General features: G+C 33.8%; 1 protein-coding gene across 1 annotated transcript in view; it reads left to right on the forward strand.

Moving 5' to 3' along the window:
• Tmem47 (transmembrane protein 47) overlaps window positions 1-16783 on the forward strand; it is a 28721-nt gene that overhangs the window by 5813 nt on the left and 6125 nt on the right. The window contains exon 2 of the mRNA XM_020178681.2: window positions 9456-9596. Coding sequence (XP_020034270.1) covers window positions 9456-9596 — 141 coding nt within the window. The remainder of the gene's footprint in view (window positions 1-9455; window positions 9597-16783) is intronic.

Below are 16783 nucleotides of genomic sequence, written 5' to 3' on the forward strand. Positions count from 1 at the left end.
GACCATAGCCATGGGTGACTTCAATAGCTGGGAACTAGAACATTGAAATTACAGGATTCTTTTCTAAATGGCTTTGCTCAGAGGTTTGGCATCTTGGTGGAAATGGATGGGAGGCTGGTCTCAGCTAGATCTCTGATTGGAGCACCTATTGGTGGTCTTTTTAGCATCCTGACCACAGGATGGGATAGACTTCTTACAGGTTAAGTGATTTCCCACCAAGCAAGAGTCCTAAGAGAATCAGCTTTTCAGTGAATTAGGCTGAGAAATCATACATCTCTTTCATATTCTATTGGTTGAAAGGAGCCACGTGGCCAGCTCAGATCCAAGGGAAGGAGAATTAAACTCCACTCTTGAGCATACCATCTGACACCGAGTCTAGTTGCAGAGCTCTATTTCTTACTGCTTCCAAAGAACAAATACAACTGTGTTGCTTCTGAACTTAAAATTTTTGAATCTATTATGTGAATAATGTTTCAGTGTGCTCAGCCAATACATACTTTTAATCATTGTTCACTTGTATGGGGTCACTTTGGATTTGTGATGAAATGAACTTAAGAACCTAACCTTTCCACAAATACAAATCTATAGACAGACAGACATACAGATAAATAAATACAGAGATTTATCTCCTTTCGTCTTTGGTTTATAGATAACCAAGGCTCAAGTTGGTTAAGAATCTGGGCTATAATCTGCTATATATCATGTCACATGATAAGATTTTACACTTTTACAAAGAGTTTTGAATACATCTGATTAGGGGCTTGGTGTGTGAACACTAAAATGTTAAAATTCCAGACAAGAGACAAGTTGTGCTTGAGAGGAATTGGAATTGCAGTAGTTTTTTGTATGCTTCCTTTTTCTTGGTTTGTTTTAATAAAACAATTCTTCTCTTTATAATTGACCTTTATTGAATTGCAGAATCACAGCATGTTTATAGTGAAAAAAAGTTTTTAGGTATTTCAGTCAAATCACATTTATTACATCAATAAGAAAAATTAGGCAGGATACAATGGTAAACACTCAATAGAGTTGTTGCCCTTAGCTGTAGTGTTTTTGTAGGGTTGTTTTTCACATTTTGTATGGTATGGCAGAGAACTGTCTCTTGGTGTTTGAAGGACAATTGAGTATCATCATATATGATTTCAGATGAAGAGGTTAATGACTACATGAAATATAATCCACTTTTTATAAAATTATTTATCATCCATGACTTGATTTCACATAGAATTTTAAGTTTTCACATAGATATAAATATAGTCATTTATGTTATTAAGTCAACTGTATTTTAGATGTTTCTCATTAGACTTAAATTTTTATCATGGCTATTCCTAAAAATAAACACTTTTGCTTTAAGTTTTTCCATGATAGGGTACTTTAAAACTGTGACTTAATTTTAAGTTGAAAAATAATTCTAGGACCATGTGGAGGTCAACCATGTACGTTCCTTAAATTGATTAAATGCATATAAATTTTCATTTGACAACTTACTGTATTCTGGCTTTATTTAAAAACATATTGTAAACCTCACATACCAAAAGCATTGACAGATTTACCAATCTTTGAAATGATTGGTCCATTGTCCTTGAAAATTAGACAAGGACCCTTTTCCGTTTTTGCTTCTTGTTTATGTGAGATTTGGGGACAGTAATTGTCAATTCTCCATTCTAATCTTACCTTAATCCCCAAAGACTTCCACTTACAAAATATATAACAATGACACATTCATGGTCTCTACAAAAACTAGGAAAACATATGTGTATCATCTTAACAGTGTATTAATTGTTGTGAGGTTTAAAATGATTATTTAGTGAGTCATGTTTCAAGATAATGTCACAAGATTGGTACTGTTCAAGATGTGTTATTTAGGTAAAAAGGTTTAAGAAAAGTAGACATTGTGATCTCTGAAACACATATTCCTTGAACAGAAAAATGGATACCAATCCAAACTTCAAATTTTATCAAAAAAGATTTTATTGCTGTCTTGTTTAAGATACCAAAGAAATAGTCCCCAAAACACTACCATAGTGTTCTATGAGGGAAAACTGAAATTTATTTGTAGCATTACCAAGTGTATAAAAAAGATAGAAATGAGTTCTTTCCGTTTTCTTATCTTGTCCTTGTGACCCAGTAAATTAACTTCATTGAACATGTTGATTTTCTAGCAAGAAATAGACATGATCCTGGTTGTCAGCCAGTCACTCTGTGTGCCAGGTTCTAGGCTCAGTGGTAGGAGTAAGTGTATGAATGAAATAAGTGTACAAAGTGCTGAAAAGGAGTCAATATAAGTTCTACTTCTGTAGAGGGATGTAAGAAGGAGCTGGACGGAGCATTAACTTGCCAATTTTATCTTTCCATATTTACTAAGGGGATGCCTTAATATTGATTGTGGGTGGCTGTCTGGTTGTCTTCCTTCTACTCTTCAGTTATTATCTCCCCTAAACCTATCACAAAAGCTTTTTGATAGAGGAATGTTACCCACTCCTATTATTGGTGTGGGTTTTTTTCTGCTTTTCCAAATAACCAAGTTTTCTAAATTGTAATCTTCTTAGACTTTTTTCAAGCAGTGAAAAAGAAACAGTATTCCATATACCAAATCTAACATAATTTATAGAAATACCACAATTAGAAATTATTAAGCTGGTGGAGTACCTCAAAAGGTAGAACACCTGCCTAGCAAGCATGAAGCCCTGAGTTCAAACCTCAGTGCTGCCAACATAAAAACGAAATTATTGTAGAAAAATACCAATACCCATTAGATATTGTCATCTAATATAGTACACGGTAAGAAACAGTAGTCATTGGAGGTGATGGAGTCTTTTCTTTTTATCTCAGTACTTGAACATGCTTTAAGAGCAAAGCTTTTTGTTAAGCACTATAAACAATGGTTTTATTGGAGGGATAACACTGGTATTTATATTACAAATTGCATTTTCACTGAGTTTTCTTAGAAATCTGTGAAGCAGCTAAAATGTCCCTTTATTTGTTAAAGAAAAAACTTTCCATTTCTCTAATATCAACACAAAACAACTAACGGTTTGAATAAAATTGTCATGGTAGTTTAAAACTAGTAACCTCTCTGTCACTTTTAAACAAGCTTTTCTAAAAGTTTGGCAAAATTGACATGGCACTTTTGTCATTAGAGTTACTGCATCACATATGTGGATCACATACTGCATCACATATGTGCATCACATACTTTTATGTAGTTAAAACCAGGTTGACATTGTACTTCTGATGCAGTCTTCATCTGTGAATGGGTTTAAAGAGTAGGACTCTAAATGTTGCCAAATTGGTTAACATAAATCTATAGTAGCTGCTTTTACATTAATTCAGATTACTTTGTATATAGCACAGTGCATATGGTATTTCCTGTTTGCAATTTTATCAAAGATAGTTATTTGCTTAAAATATTTGCACATGAAAAGTGTTAGTTTTAATATCATTTGTGAAAAAAGGTGGTACTTTTAATTATTGAAATTAGAAACCAAATTCTTCTTTTTTGTGTGTCTGTATCACAGAATGGTGGAAAGTTAATGTAACACCGATAAATTTAGATCTGAATATAACTTAGCCAAGAAAACAAAGTTTAAACTGCCTCAATAGTGGTTTGTTTCAGTTTTCCATTTCATTTGCCACATACAGACTAAGTTAGAACAGTGTATCATTTGAGACTTGGGGAAGTAGATAGGCTATTAAGTCTATAGGTACTTTTTACACAAAATGGTAGTACTAGTTGATTCTTTTTTTTTGTAAATGAGGGCATAGCCTTTCTATCTAAACTGGGAAGTATGTAGCATTAATTTTGAAATAAAATCTTAAGTTACATTTGATGAAAATAACTGAATGCTATAATTTCTGACAAAATAGGATGACTGTGAAAACGACATGATATGTTCTTCAGCGAGGAGACAGTTAAATTGAAGAATGTGGGTTTGAAATATTATTTTGTAACCAAGGTTACAAAATTAAACACCATCCTGGCAATTCCTGGTGATTGAAAGGGATTGGCAATCCTAAATTAGCTTTCGAAGATCTCACCAATATAATTAATCAAATTGAAAAGTTTTGCTGTAAATATGCCCTACAACTGAATAAAAATATTTAGAACAGATGTTTGTGTGAATTAATGAAAATGATCCAGTTTATTAAGGTGAGTTATAGAGAGTTTGTGGATGACTTATGAAGAGTAATGTCAAGATGATAGATAAAATCACTATTTTATGTGGTCTAGTGAGTTAGTTTGATTATAGTTATGCATATCATTTTGAGTAACATAATTTCCTTTTGGGAGGATTCAAACATGAAAATACAAATGCCTATCTAATAATTCTGAATGTGATTATGAAGACTTTTGGAAAATCTGTGTTTCAATTTGTAATGAGAATTATACAAAAGTGAGAATCATCCTTGAAAACCATAGAATAGATTTAGGGAAATACCACCTACTTTAACAGTGGAATTTGAATTTTTAAAGTTAAAATATGTTCCTTCATTGCTTTTTAATTATACCTAATTTCCTAAAAGAGGTAGCAATTATGTGCCCAGGTATTTACATATAGTAGAACTAATCTTAGCATACAAACAGTACCTACAGAATTAAACAAATTAGCCAGTATTTGATAAGGTAAAGGTCTGGAAATAACATAGTTGGAGGAAGAAAGCTTAAGGCACTGGCATGTGGTAGGTGCATTGACCTTGGCTCAAAAGTGTGGAAAATGTATTCTCATTAAGATTTTGCCTTTTTTGAAAATCATAAGTGAATTTTTAATATGAATTCCCTCTAGAAGAGAGTTCTCCAATTGGGCAGCTATAATGTGGACTAGAATTTTCATAATGCACTGACAATTTCAGACCAGTCTCATGTATTATACCGCTAAAATTAGGTCAGCACAATTCTGCCGAATACTAAAGCATTTATAGACATTGGAAACTGATGCCAGTTAATAAAGATACCTTGAAAGAGGCCTCATCTAGTTCCTGAGTTGCATATTAATATTGGACTTGATGTTATAATACAGAGACTGAATTTTGCCCTGTTCTGTGGAGGAAAACAACATTTGGATGTGGGTATATATTTTTCTTTGTTTTTACTTTTTTTCTGTTAGGAATCACACTAATAGAGAAGCATGTACTTACTTGTGGCTTGGCGTCTCTAGCTTCAATTCCAATGCCCTCTGTCTCTGTGTCAATTTTGCTGAAATACTGAGGGATGTGACATGTAACATAGCAGCCTCATTTCAGGTTAGGTTACCAGATCCAAACATACTGTCCTGCTCATCCAAACCCTCACCAGTTTTATAGACCAAAGATGTACATTATTACATTATCAGTTGGTACTGATTACCAACCTATTGTCTCAGGTCTTAGAAAACAGATTCAGATTTCCAGTTAGCTGACCTAACACTGAACAGTGGCCAGTTTTTATTGTGCATAGCACTGAGGTTTGTAAACCAACACCATGGCTACTGGTGTTCTTCAGGGCTGATTTATGTTCCTAGTTTGACTATGGTATCAGTACATCATTTATAGAAATGTGGAAATCCATGCAGAGTAATAAATCTCTAAGGACTTTTAATACTTCATCTGACTAAATACTATAAGGACTTTAACTGGGAATTAAGATTGATATAGAACTTAACTGATTATTAGAACTTAAAATGCATGACTTTTTTAAAGAAATGGGGCTATAATTTTGATATTTTAATTTGCTTTGCAAACACTGAATATGGAGTGGCAAGTACTTGTGACATTCAAACCATAAAGGAAACAATTGGGCTGAGACAAGTTATCTGGACATTTACTATAATATTACTGTAAAATTGCCCAGGTCCTGTAGAATATAATAAAACATTATGTATGTACATATTCTTTCTAAATCTAGTACTAGTTTTTGGTTGAGGAGTTATCTACCTATCTGAGTAAATATAAAGTCTATCCTGTTATTACTAGGTGTTTGTAAAGTATTTTATACTTTTTGTATTTCCCATATCCTAGTTTTGTTCAATAAGAGAAGGAAATGGTAACCATTTGATCTATAGTCTCTGACTTTAGTTCACCTCTCAGGCTAGACCTAATGTTTGAATAATAGATTCTGGTTGTTTATTGATAGAGATACCATGTCACAAGCCCTGTTCTTAGCTCCAAAATGCCTAGGCTGAACTTTGAAAAGCACCCTAGATCTCCTTGACTATGGAAGTCTAACTACTTTTTAAACTTTCTGATTGAGGATGAACTGTCCAATGATTTAAAGCAAACCCACCTGAGTGAATTGTTCCAAGTGGATATAATAACAACAATTCTAAAACTTGGTACTGTCCACCAGTGATATAATGTCAGTATTCCAGTATTAAGCCCGGTTTCTGGCCATGACGGTGGCAGCCATGGCCCATTTCTGCTGTTTCTTGGAAAATAAAAAAAACTTTTCTGTTTGAGTAGCTATAGCTCTGGTTTGGGCCAAAGGGAAGGGTAGTGATGCTACTGGTAACTCTCCTTATTGATTTTGATAGAGTGACTCTCATTAGCTAAAACCTCAGTACTAAAAATGTAGAACATTTAGTAGAAAACTCAAAACTTCATCTACTTTTTAATATATTTCCCGTGCTGCAAGAAGTTTCTTTCCTATCAGGTTCTAGTCCCTTTAACTTACTTTCCTGGTGCCTTCTACTATTGCAGTTTTTTTTTTCACATGAAATAAGATAATTATTTTAAGGAAAATCAATATTACTGAAAATAAGTTCTTTGCTGTTTTCTGTATTTTGGATAAGCATTATTTTATGCTCTGTATTACTCTTTTACCAAATGGACTTAATTATATGATTTTTATTGAGGGACCTTTACCTAGAGATCACCAAATACTAACCCAGCCACAGGGTCAAAAACCAGCCTACTTCCTGGTTTATGGAAGAAAGCTATGCTTGTTCATTTACATATTATCTATGACTGCTTTTACTTCACTTGGCAGAGTTAAGTAGGTTCAACAGATACTATGACCCACAGAGCTGAAAGTACTTACTATTTGGCCCTTTTTATACAGAAAGTTTACTGATTTTTTCCTATCTTAGTTGATATTTAGAAAATGCAAACAAATGTGAAGTTTAGCTACTCCTTGAGGATATTTAAGATAAGAGTGGCCAAAATTAATTCTTGTTTAATTTTGGGTCGGAAGTGAAGCTAGTGAAATATTTAACATTTTGTGCATATTGAGTTAATGGAAAAGTTTATCAGGAACAAGAAAACTATTGTAATTTATATTGATATTTTTAAATGGGTGAATATTTAGTGGTATCTTAATTTTTTTTTATTTTTAACAAGGATTTATTTTAGTATAACAGGACAAAAAAGGGAGAAGTTGGGGGAAAAAAAGGAGAGAAACATTTCCTGTTCTCCACAAAGGAAATGGGTAGAGACTCCTAGTGGTATCTTTATCAAAACAAAGCCAATACTTTAAGTGTTCTTACATATTTAAAACAATTTAGGAGAAGTTGTTAAAAATAGGAATCATTTTATAAAAGTAACTGTCAAACTAGAACATTTCCAGTACAGGCTCTCTTAAACCAAACTCTCCAGGAATTTCATTGATGCATGGATACATAGATGGGTTTTATTCTTTTCTTTGTACCCTGTATGCTTTGATATAATTAAACTTTGAATTTTTATTCAGAAATTTCAACTCACACACAAGTTTCAGAAGCATTTCCATTATGTTAAATAATGTGCTATGTATAAACTTTTCCAAAGAAATTTAGAGACTTCCAAGTATAAAGATTATTCTTTTGGATTTTTAATTCAAAGCTTCATGCTGTTAGGGAATAAAAAAGTCATGGTGTGGTTGTCCTTTTAACTTCAGTTGAAAGCCAGATATACTTTTGTTTGAAGTTATATGGCTTTGTTACAAATAGATGGCGTGAAAATGCTTTCTACTTTCTTGTGATTCATCTTTTTAAGAAGTGTGAGTTTGTTCTATTTTGCCCTTATTTATTTGTTTCCTGATTGCTGTGCAAATTCTATTTGAGTGCCAGTGAAACGTCCAGAATTTCTTAGGAGGAGAGAATGTGGAAATGAATGGTAGAAGCAACAATATGCAAATATAAATAAAAAGAGAAAATCTTGTAGGTTCCTTCACTCATCCTTTATCCTACTGCAGCAAAAAGTACACTTTGGAAACTTTTTGGATCATAAATTCAGGACTTTGAATAGAATACTTTACAGTTAAACACTAGATTAAAATCTATTTGCATTTCCTTCACATACTTTAAACTGAGGGCCAGAAGAGGCAGCCTGGGACTTCTAAACAACCACCACTAAACAGTGCTTCTCTACAATATCATTTTATGTGATGCTTCCTAACCAGAATAGTTCTTTAATAGATTCACTTTGCTTATTCTGAAAGAACATTCTGCCTGCCTTATGAATGGAAAAAGGGTCATTTTTCTGCCATACCATTACCGCATCCTTATTTTATAAGAAATGACAACTGCATTCAATGAGGTTTGCTTTTCACTGAGGAGACTTGCTTGATGTATCCATGTACAGAAGTTTGCCCATAATAAGTGGCCAGTATAGGTTTGCTATTTCTTGTATGAATAAAAAAGGAAATCAAGCAGCCATTTAGAGTCTTCTGGCTCCTTGGGAATGCTTCTTTTCAGAAACTATCCCTGTGGTGGTAAATACGACTGTTGAGATGAGAATGAAATGAAGGCGAGGAGGAAAAAAAATAATAAATAACAAATCTTCCTGATGTTAATTGGCTAGGGAGTTGTTTTAGTGGGGAAGCAAAGCAAATAAAAACTTGGGGAATTTTTATAAGCTGAAGGAAGGTTTTCCAAGAAGAAACATTAACAAAAGAATGTACTACTGCCACACATGACAACATGGGTGAATTTCAGAGACTTAAAATTCAGACACAAAAAAGTTCATACCAATTATGAACAGACAAAACTAAACTAATCCATGGTAGGAAAAATTAAGTCACCCTGGTGTGAGGGTAGTTACTGGGAAAGTATCACAGGGGAACTTTCTGGGTGATAGAATTATCTGAGATCTGAGATCTTAATCTGTGTGGTGCTTACATTGATGCATAAATATATATAAAACTCATCTTTATTTTCTATACTTAAGATTTGTGAACTTTATAGCTCAATAAAATTTAAAACATAATAATATTGAAAATAGGTCATGGAAGGGACACTTGGTTTAACATGAATGAGAGACCTTGGAAGAAAAGTGGCAAAGCCCTGGTTTAAAAACACTCCTGAGCTTAGCATAGAACCCATTTCTGAATAAGTACATTAATATTAATTTTTGTTGCAAAACATTTCAGACCCCAAAGGATGCTGCATGCAATAAAATCACATCTGTTGAGGTGCAGCAAGTTGAAGGCTGCTAAGCATTAGTTCTGTTGATTCTTTGAGAACTTACTGCTTAAAAGCAGCAATGCCTTTCTTTTTTCTTTCCAGACTGGCAGATTGCTACTCTGGCTTTACTGTTGGGCGGTGCTGCCATCATTCTCGTTGCATTCCTGGTGGGTTTGATTTCCATCTGCGTGGGATCTCGAAGGCGCTTCTACAGACCTGTTGCTGTCATGCTTTTTGCAGCAGGTAAATATATTCATTACTTTCAAACCAGTATTAAAATTTCATGAACCTTTCTACTATCCTCCCTTCTCATAGAGAAGCAATATGTGTTTGCTACATAACGTAAAAATTGAGAGGCATTTGTTATATTTTAAGGTGAATTGTCTGAAAATTTTTCATATTATCAGTTTTCAGTGTGTTAAGCACAGAGCACAGTGGCAACTTCTAAACTTCTAACTCAAACATGAATAAATAATATTTCTGACAGGACTATTGCTTTAGGAATTGCAATAAATGTATTATCAACAGTCTTTTTTTTCACATTCAGTTTTTTCCTCCCTTTCTATTGCCCCCTCGGTGATCCTAAGGAACATCATTTTTTTTTTCTGACATGAATCTGGGAAAAAAAATCCAAAATGTGTACCATTATTAAAGGCATGTATCTCTTTGGAAATAAACATGATTTATACTGAGAAAATAATGAGCTTTATCTTGAACCACCAGACAAGTTAGTTAATATGAAGTCAGTTATATGTCCCTTAATTTGGCAAACATTCTTTGAAACATAGCTTGAATTGGACTATCAACCAAGTTAAACTGAAAGACAGATAGCCATGTAGATAAGGGGCTTGTAGACTAAAAGCCCAATACATTATGTGATGTGAGTTTTAATTTTCATTTATAAGAATATCTTTGAATATATTATTCTTTTTGACTCAAACTGAAATATTCTTGTTGTACCTTCAATTTACCCTGTCAGTCATATCTGATTTGAAGACTGAAAAATAAGCCCCTGTTACTGTCAATAATGAAGACACTAACAGACCCATCTAGGCTATTAGATGGATATTTAAAAGCTGTTTAAAGATTAGAATAGATGAAATTTTTCTGGATTTAAAGTGTAGTTTGATCTAAAATTATAAAATCCAAAGTGTTCTGCTGCCCCCTGCTGTTTGTGTTCATCTTCTTATACCCACAAAGACTGGTCAGAATATGTAGGTATCACAAAAATGCAGGTCCAAAGGGCCAAATAAATGCAGAAATACATGTAATTGAAATATTTAAGTACTTGCTCAAGGTCACATACTAGTAACTGGCAGATTAAGGGTTGGAAGGATACCAAATCTTAAACTAGTGGTTCATTCACTAGTGAATCCCTCATACAACCATTCAATTATTTACTGGATGTTTATTATGGACTAGACATTTTATTAAGACAGCTGTAAAACTGCTGCCCACAGAATCACTCACCATAGGTACTTTGTAATAGACTAGAAAGCATGACTACAGAAAATATTTAGAAGTCTTGGGTACTGACTATAGTATTATTATTTTATTGCTCTTTTGTGTAATAAAAGTCTCTTGTGAATGATTTAGTACAACATGAAGAAACCCCTGGAGATCCATCACTATTCTTTGCTTTAGTTATTGATTCATAGATTTACCATGGCTCTCTTTTCTATTTTAGGTATTTTAATTATAGTATCAGTTTGTCTCTGCAGGGAGTGTTCATTAACATGACAATTAAACAATCAGTTGAGTTAGTATTTCTTGATAAATTGTTCCTAGCAATATGTGATTCTTTAAAACTGTTAATTCTGTTTTGAGTAACTTTTAGAATATGTGGACATTTCTCATTTTAGGATGGTATAGAGATATTCTAGTCATTTATTATAAATATGCGATATTGTGCATTCCTAGTTGCTATTTCATTTAGCCTTTAATTCACTGCATAATGGCAAATGCAGAATCTATAAAGAAATCCATTGTTGATGCCATCTCTATTCAGAATGAAAACTAATCTAGCAGGTTTCTGTATTTTCCCAAGAACAGAAAATGTGAAAATGAGTACTGGTTTTAATAGGAAATATGTTGTAAATGTACATAAGTTAAAAGTAATAAGTTCAGCCAAAATGAAGATTTTGATTTAGCTCTAGCTACCATGTATATTACTAAATTATAATGAAAGAAAGCCCTGCAGCAAAATTCATGTAGTGTTTCTGCCCACTGAGACCTAAAGTGAGCATTATACTGCTAATTTTAAAAATGTACGTGTGCTGAGATTTAATTTTACTCATTCTGTCTTAACACCATGATTATGGAAGCTTATTTTGAAACACCCATTAGTTTATTGTTCTCTCTGCATATAAGCAAGGTAAATCGTACTGGTTATTTGTAACATATCATGAAAAGGTTCTCTCTCCCACTTGTAAAAGCCATTAAAAAGTTGCCCATAGCTGATTACATTACACATAATAATCCATTGGTGATTTGGGCTTAAGATTGAAAAATTGGAAAATCTGTGTATTTGAAACAATGCTATCTAAAGCTCTGGTTGTTTGTTTTACTTGCCTGTTAGTAAACATACTTATTGAAATGGTTTGCTTGTTTCACTTGTAATTCATTTTAGTGATTCTTTGTAAATGGGGTATATGTGACCATTTCTATCTTTTACTTATCTTGATCTACTAAAAAATGGTATGCATTTCTTTTCTCTTCTGTAAATCCTTTCTTACTCAAATCACATCAAGCCTTGTGACAATAAGCAATATCTTATTGATCACACATAGTAGTAGAAAGTCATATCTATCTCAAAAAAGAAATGTTCTTTCTTTTGCTAATATGTGCAGTACATAAACTCAAAACGGACATATCATTATCACTTAGAAATAGCTCTGTCCAGAATTACATACTTACTTAATTTAGTACCATGTGCTATGCCTGGTACTCATAGACACTCAATAAATAGTTTTTGAAGGAACAATGGAAAGATGACTAAGGCATGTGGCTTTTAATCTAGTGGGGCAAAACAAGCATGCAACCAAGTAACTAACTGTGTCATGTTTTATTGAAGCCATTTTTTTTCATTGGAGTTTATGAAGCAGCAATTTCACATGTCCACAAAGCTAGGACCAAAACACCTCAAATAATAATAGTTACCAAAATTATTTTTTAAATATTTTCATTCATTTACTTAACAAAATGTCAGTATATAAACCTACAATATGCAGGTATAATATCTTTGTGGTAGATAATAAACTTTATGGGTTTTTACTGAAAAGAGATGTCTAAATCTCATGAAGTTATCCAAGCATATTTTAAAGATTTTATCTTTTTTTGAGGTCCTTCATTTCAAGTAGGGCTTTCCTGCTTGAATGGTTGCTAGCAGAGATGAGGGTAGTCATTATTGCAACCCATTTGAACTATTGCCCTATTTTCCACAATTCTCTCACTCACCAATCCTAGAAGTGTAAATTTTAGAACCAGATGTTATCAGATAATAATAATTAACTGAGCACCTAACATATGCCATATGCTATTTGTGATATAGCCAGCTTAAAGTTAGGTATTTATTTTCCTCATATTATTGATTACGAAGCAGGGTCAGAAAGGTTAACTAATTGTCCAGAGATGTATAATTAGTAAATTGGAGAGCCAGAGTTTAAATTCAGGACATCTATCTAATTTGAGCCCAAGTAAAAATTCACAAGTCATCTTCACTTGGTGCATATCACATATAGAAAAATGAAAATAGAAATCAGGCTTTATCATATATTCAGCTGCCAACTGTGTGCTACAATTACAGTCCATCCTGTATAACTCCAGTTGCTCTCTTTCAGGAACAACACCTGAAGGAAGTCAGAATTTGAGTTGTCATAAAGATCACAAACTGATCATGCAGCATGACTGAACCATAGCACATAATGAAAGCCATGTGTTTCTAGAGCAGTTGACTGCAGTGTATTTCTTTTTGTTTAGCAGACAATGATAGAGAAGATGTGATTCTGATAACTAGCATTCATTTCTCCTTACAAATGACTTGGTAAAATTAGAGAGATTGTCTCCTTTTTAGTCCTCTTCTTTTATTGTCTGGTCTTGAAATGAGTGCAGATCATTTTTATACTCACTGAGATTTATAATGAGTGTTTTCTTTTTCCCTCAAGGCCTTTAGTACAAATTGCAGAAAAATTTCAGTCTTTGGTAATTCAGATTTTAATTAATATTCTTGTTTATTATATTATTGAAGATGTGATTTTCTTGTTACAACTCCAAAAAGTCACCTGTAAGTAATTACTTACATTAAACAGTACTATTTTTTTCAGGATCCTGCAACTTCCATCTCTGAGCTGTCTCTGATTAGAGAGGCTTGTGTTCCACATCCCTTGTCACCATCTTATATGGTACTGTGAAATGGCTGGAGACATTTTGAGTCTAGATTTTAGCAGAAAAATCAGTGTCCAGTTTATTTTTCAAACTAAAAGGGAGTTCTACTCACAGGTCTTTAGATTCCATTTTACTTTCCAAACTACCCTTTGGCTAGTACAACTTACAGTATCATTGCCCAGTAATTAACCTTTTACTGTTACTATTTTTACAAATAGTATGAATTGGTTTTTAGTGGTTATAAGTTAAAGAAATCAACATCTTCATATTAACACTTTATGAGAAAATGTTTTTATTTTCCAAATTATCATTTCGTTTATGTGAATTCTATATTTGGAGACCTAACTGATAAGGCCTTTCAGTTCTTCCTTTAAATTATCTTCTTAGTCTGTCCTTAGTTTTTATACACCAACATTATTGCCTAAGTTGAGCTCACAACTGTTCCTCAAATGGCACATCTCAGTTCCTTAATTTGGTCTTCCTTACTTTGTTTCATTTTTCTATGGTAATATCTGATTTAAAATGTTTATGTGACACCTTTCTTCCTATCCCTTTCCTAGATTCTATTCTAGTTATGCAGTTCTTTCTTAGAATCTTTTCTGTTTTTTTTTTTTTAGACCTTTCATTCCACCAATGGCACCTTATCACTGAAAACAAGTACCCAGGCAATGACTGACCCCCTAGTAGCCTGTCCTTCTCTGCTTTCTTCCCTCATGTGGTCTGTCTTACCTATAAACTCATAAGTTTATTTCTGAAGTATGAATCTGATTTTGGCACTTACCACTTTGGTTTCCACAGAAGACAAGAAATCAAGTTCACATACTTTATTTAGGAGGTAAAAGAAGGGATTATGGTATGTGATATGGAAAGTGAGACAGGGTTGGGAGAGCAGCCAGCAGAGGATACATTGTCAAGCCATTTGTCACTTGAAGCAGAAGCAGCTGGAGCTTAATCTTCCTGGAGAAACTTTAGAAGCTAGTGTAGAACACACACCTCAAGAGTTCTCTCACTGGACAAACTAGAGAACTGGGGTATTCATACACCAAAATCTAAGAGCCACTGTTAAGGGCTGTTAGTTATGATTAAGGGACACCAGTGTTAATTTTCCAGAGCTTCCAGTCTGCTCCACAGATGGACAAAATAGCTTGAATGGCTAGAGGAAACTCAGACAAAGAAATACAAGTGCTGTCAAGTTGGCATGTACTGGGGCATCAACATGTACAATTTTATGATACACTGAGGTTTTTATACTCTGAACCATACATCTCACTATGCGTGTGTCCCTCATTCTATCCACGTGAATTGACTATAGGTACACCTTATACTTCTGAGCTCTATACATATTGTGTATTCTTTCTGCTTCTTCTAAGAGTTCTTTTCATTGTACTCTTCTGACAAGTCTTATCTATCCATCCTGTAAGAACTAGTTCAAATGATGCTTCCTCTCTGAAGCCCTCTTTCTTTCTCTAAGCAAGATTGATGCTTAGAACATCACTGGAGCTTGATAAATGTATGTTGAGTGGATTATAAATAACATATGTTCACTACTGTTGCTGAACATATTGATTTGTACTTATCTATGTGTCTGTTCTTACTAGGGTGTTAAATGTCAAAGGTCAAAGTCAATGTCCCTTATCCTGCAACACAGTGGGCACTCGATAAATGTTTTTGAAATGTTGAAATATTCCCTTAGAAGAAAATATTGAATATTTAAATATTGAGTGTCTTGAATATTTTAACACTGAGAACAATAAAAAATACTGTCTTAAATCTCACAAAAACAGGATTTAATTATCACTAGTTCCATTGCCTCTTTTTTAAAAAGGGGGGGAACATGAAAGGGGCCCAAATTTCTCTTCAAATTTTATAATATTTCATAACTTAGCAAAGCACAGAGAATACCACAGCCAATGCCCATTGTGTTTCATTTATTGATGGTAAAATAGAAACATTTGATGGTGCTTTCTTGGCTTCTGAACTTTAGTCCTCTCCTGGCGGAATTTATGAAAGGCAAGGAAGCATATTTACCTGCATCCATGTATTTTATTAAAAGGAGAAATTTTTTATTTACCAATGCAGGATTATATTTTTCTCAGTTTTTCTATTTCATGCATTTTCCTCTGTGATTCCAGAAAGAGTAACATAATTTAGAGGCCTGAAGCATTTTAGGGTAATTTTCATCTGGCTCCAACACAATAAAGGTCTGAGAATGCTGTTCAAGAAAGTAAGCGACTGGAATAAGCCTAATGGAGTTGTATTTCCACTTGTCCTCTATAAAAATATTATGTCATTATATTATACCATGGAGGCCAAATATTTGCTAAATAAAACACACTGAAATGAATATTACAAGCATCCTAGGTAAACACCTTACTCCAGGGCCTTTTTCACAAAGAAAGCAATGTAATCCTTTCAGAATATAATTCAGATTGGTTATTATTTTTCTCCTCAAATTCCTCTAGCAGCTGCCTATCATACTTAGAATGAACTCCGAACCCCTAACCATGGTCCTTCGGGATGCCCATGAACTTTGAATGGCCTCCTGCTGGCCCTTTTGAGGCTTTTATCTGTGTGCTGCAACCACATCTTCCCCTGATATTCAGGTGCGCCATATGTGCTCCTGGATCAGGAGTTTGGTACTGCCTGTGTCCACCACCTGAAAAGCTCACTCCCCACTATATTGACCTGCACCTCTGCCTTATTTAGAGTTCAGGTCTGCGCTCATGTCTCCTTGCCAAAGGGGCTTTTTCCCATTATGGATCTAAAATAGCAGCCTTCATCTTTCTGTCTGGTCCTGCCTTCTTGGATTATTATATCTCTAAGCAGTGCCTGATACTATATTCAGTATATATTTTTTGGAGACATGGTCTCACTATGTAGCCAAAACTGGAAGCCTCCCTCCTCAGCCTTCTGGATGCTGTCATTATGAGCGGGTACCACCACCCCCAAATTTGTATTCAGTATTTTGGACTGCTGACCCATGAGAGTAGCAGTTTTATTTGTCTCTTTTGTTATCTATACTTGAAATGTACCACTTTAGAATAGCA

The sequence above is a fragment of the Castor canadensis genome, chromosome X (assembly GCF_047511655.1).
Source record: "Castor canadensis chromosome X, mCasCan1.hap1v2, whole genome shotgun sequence".
NCBI lineage: Eukaryota > Metazoa > Chordata > Mammalia > Rodentia > Castoridae > Castor > Castor canadensis.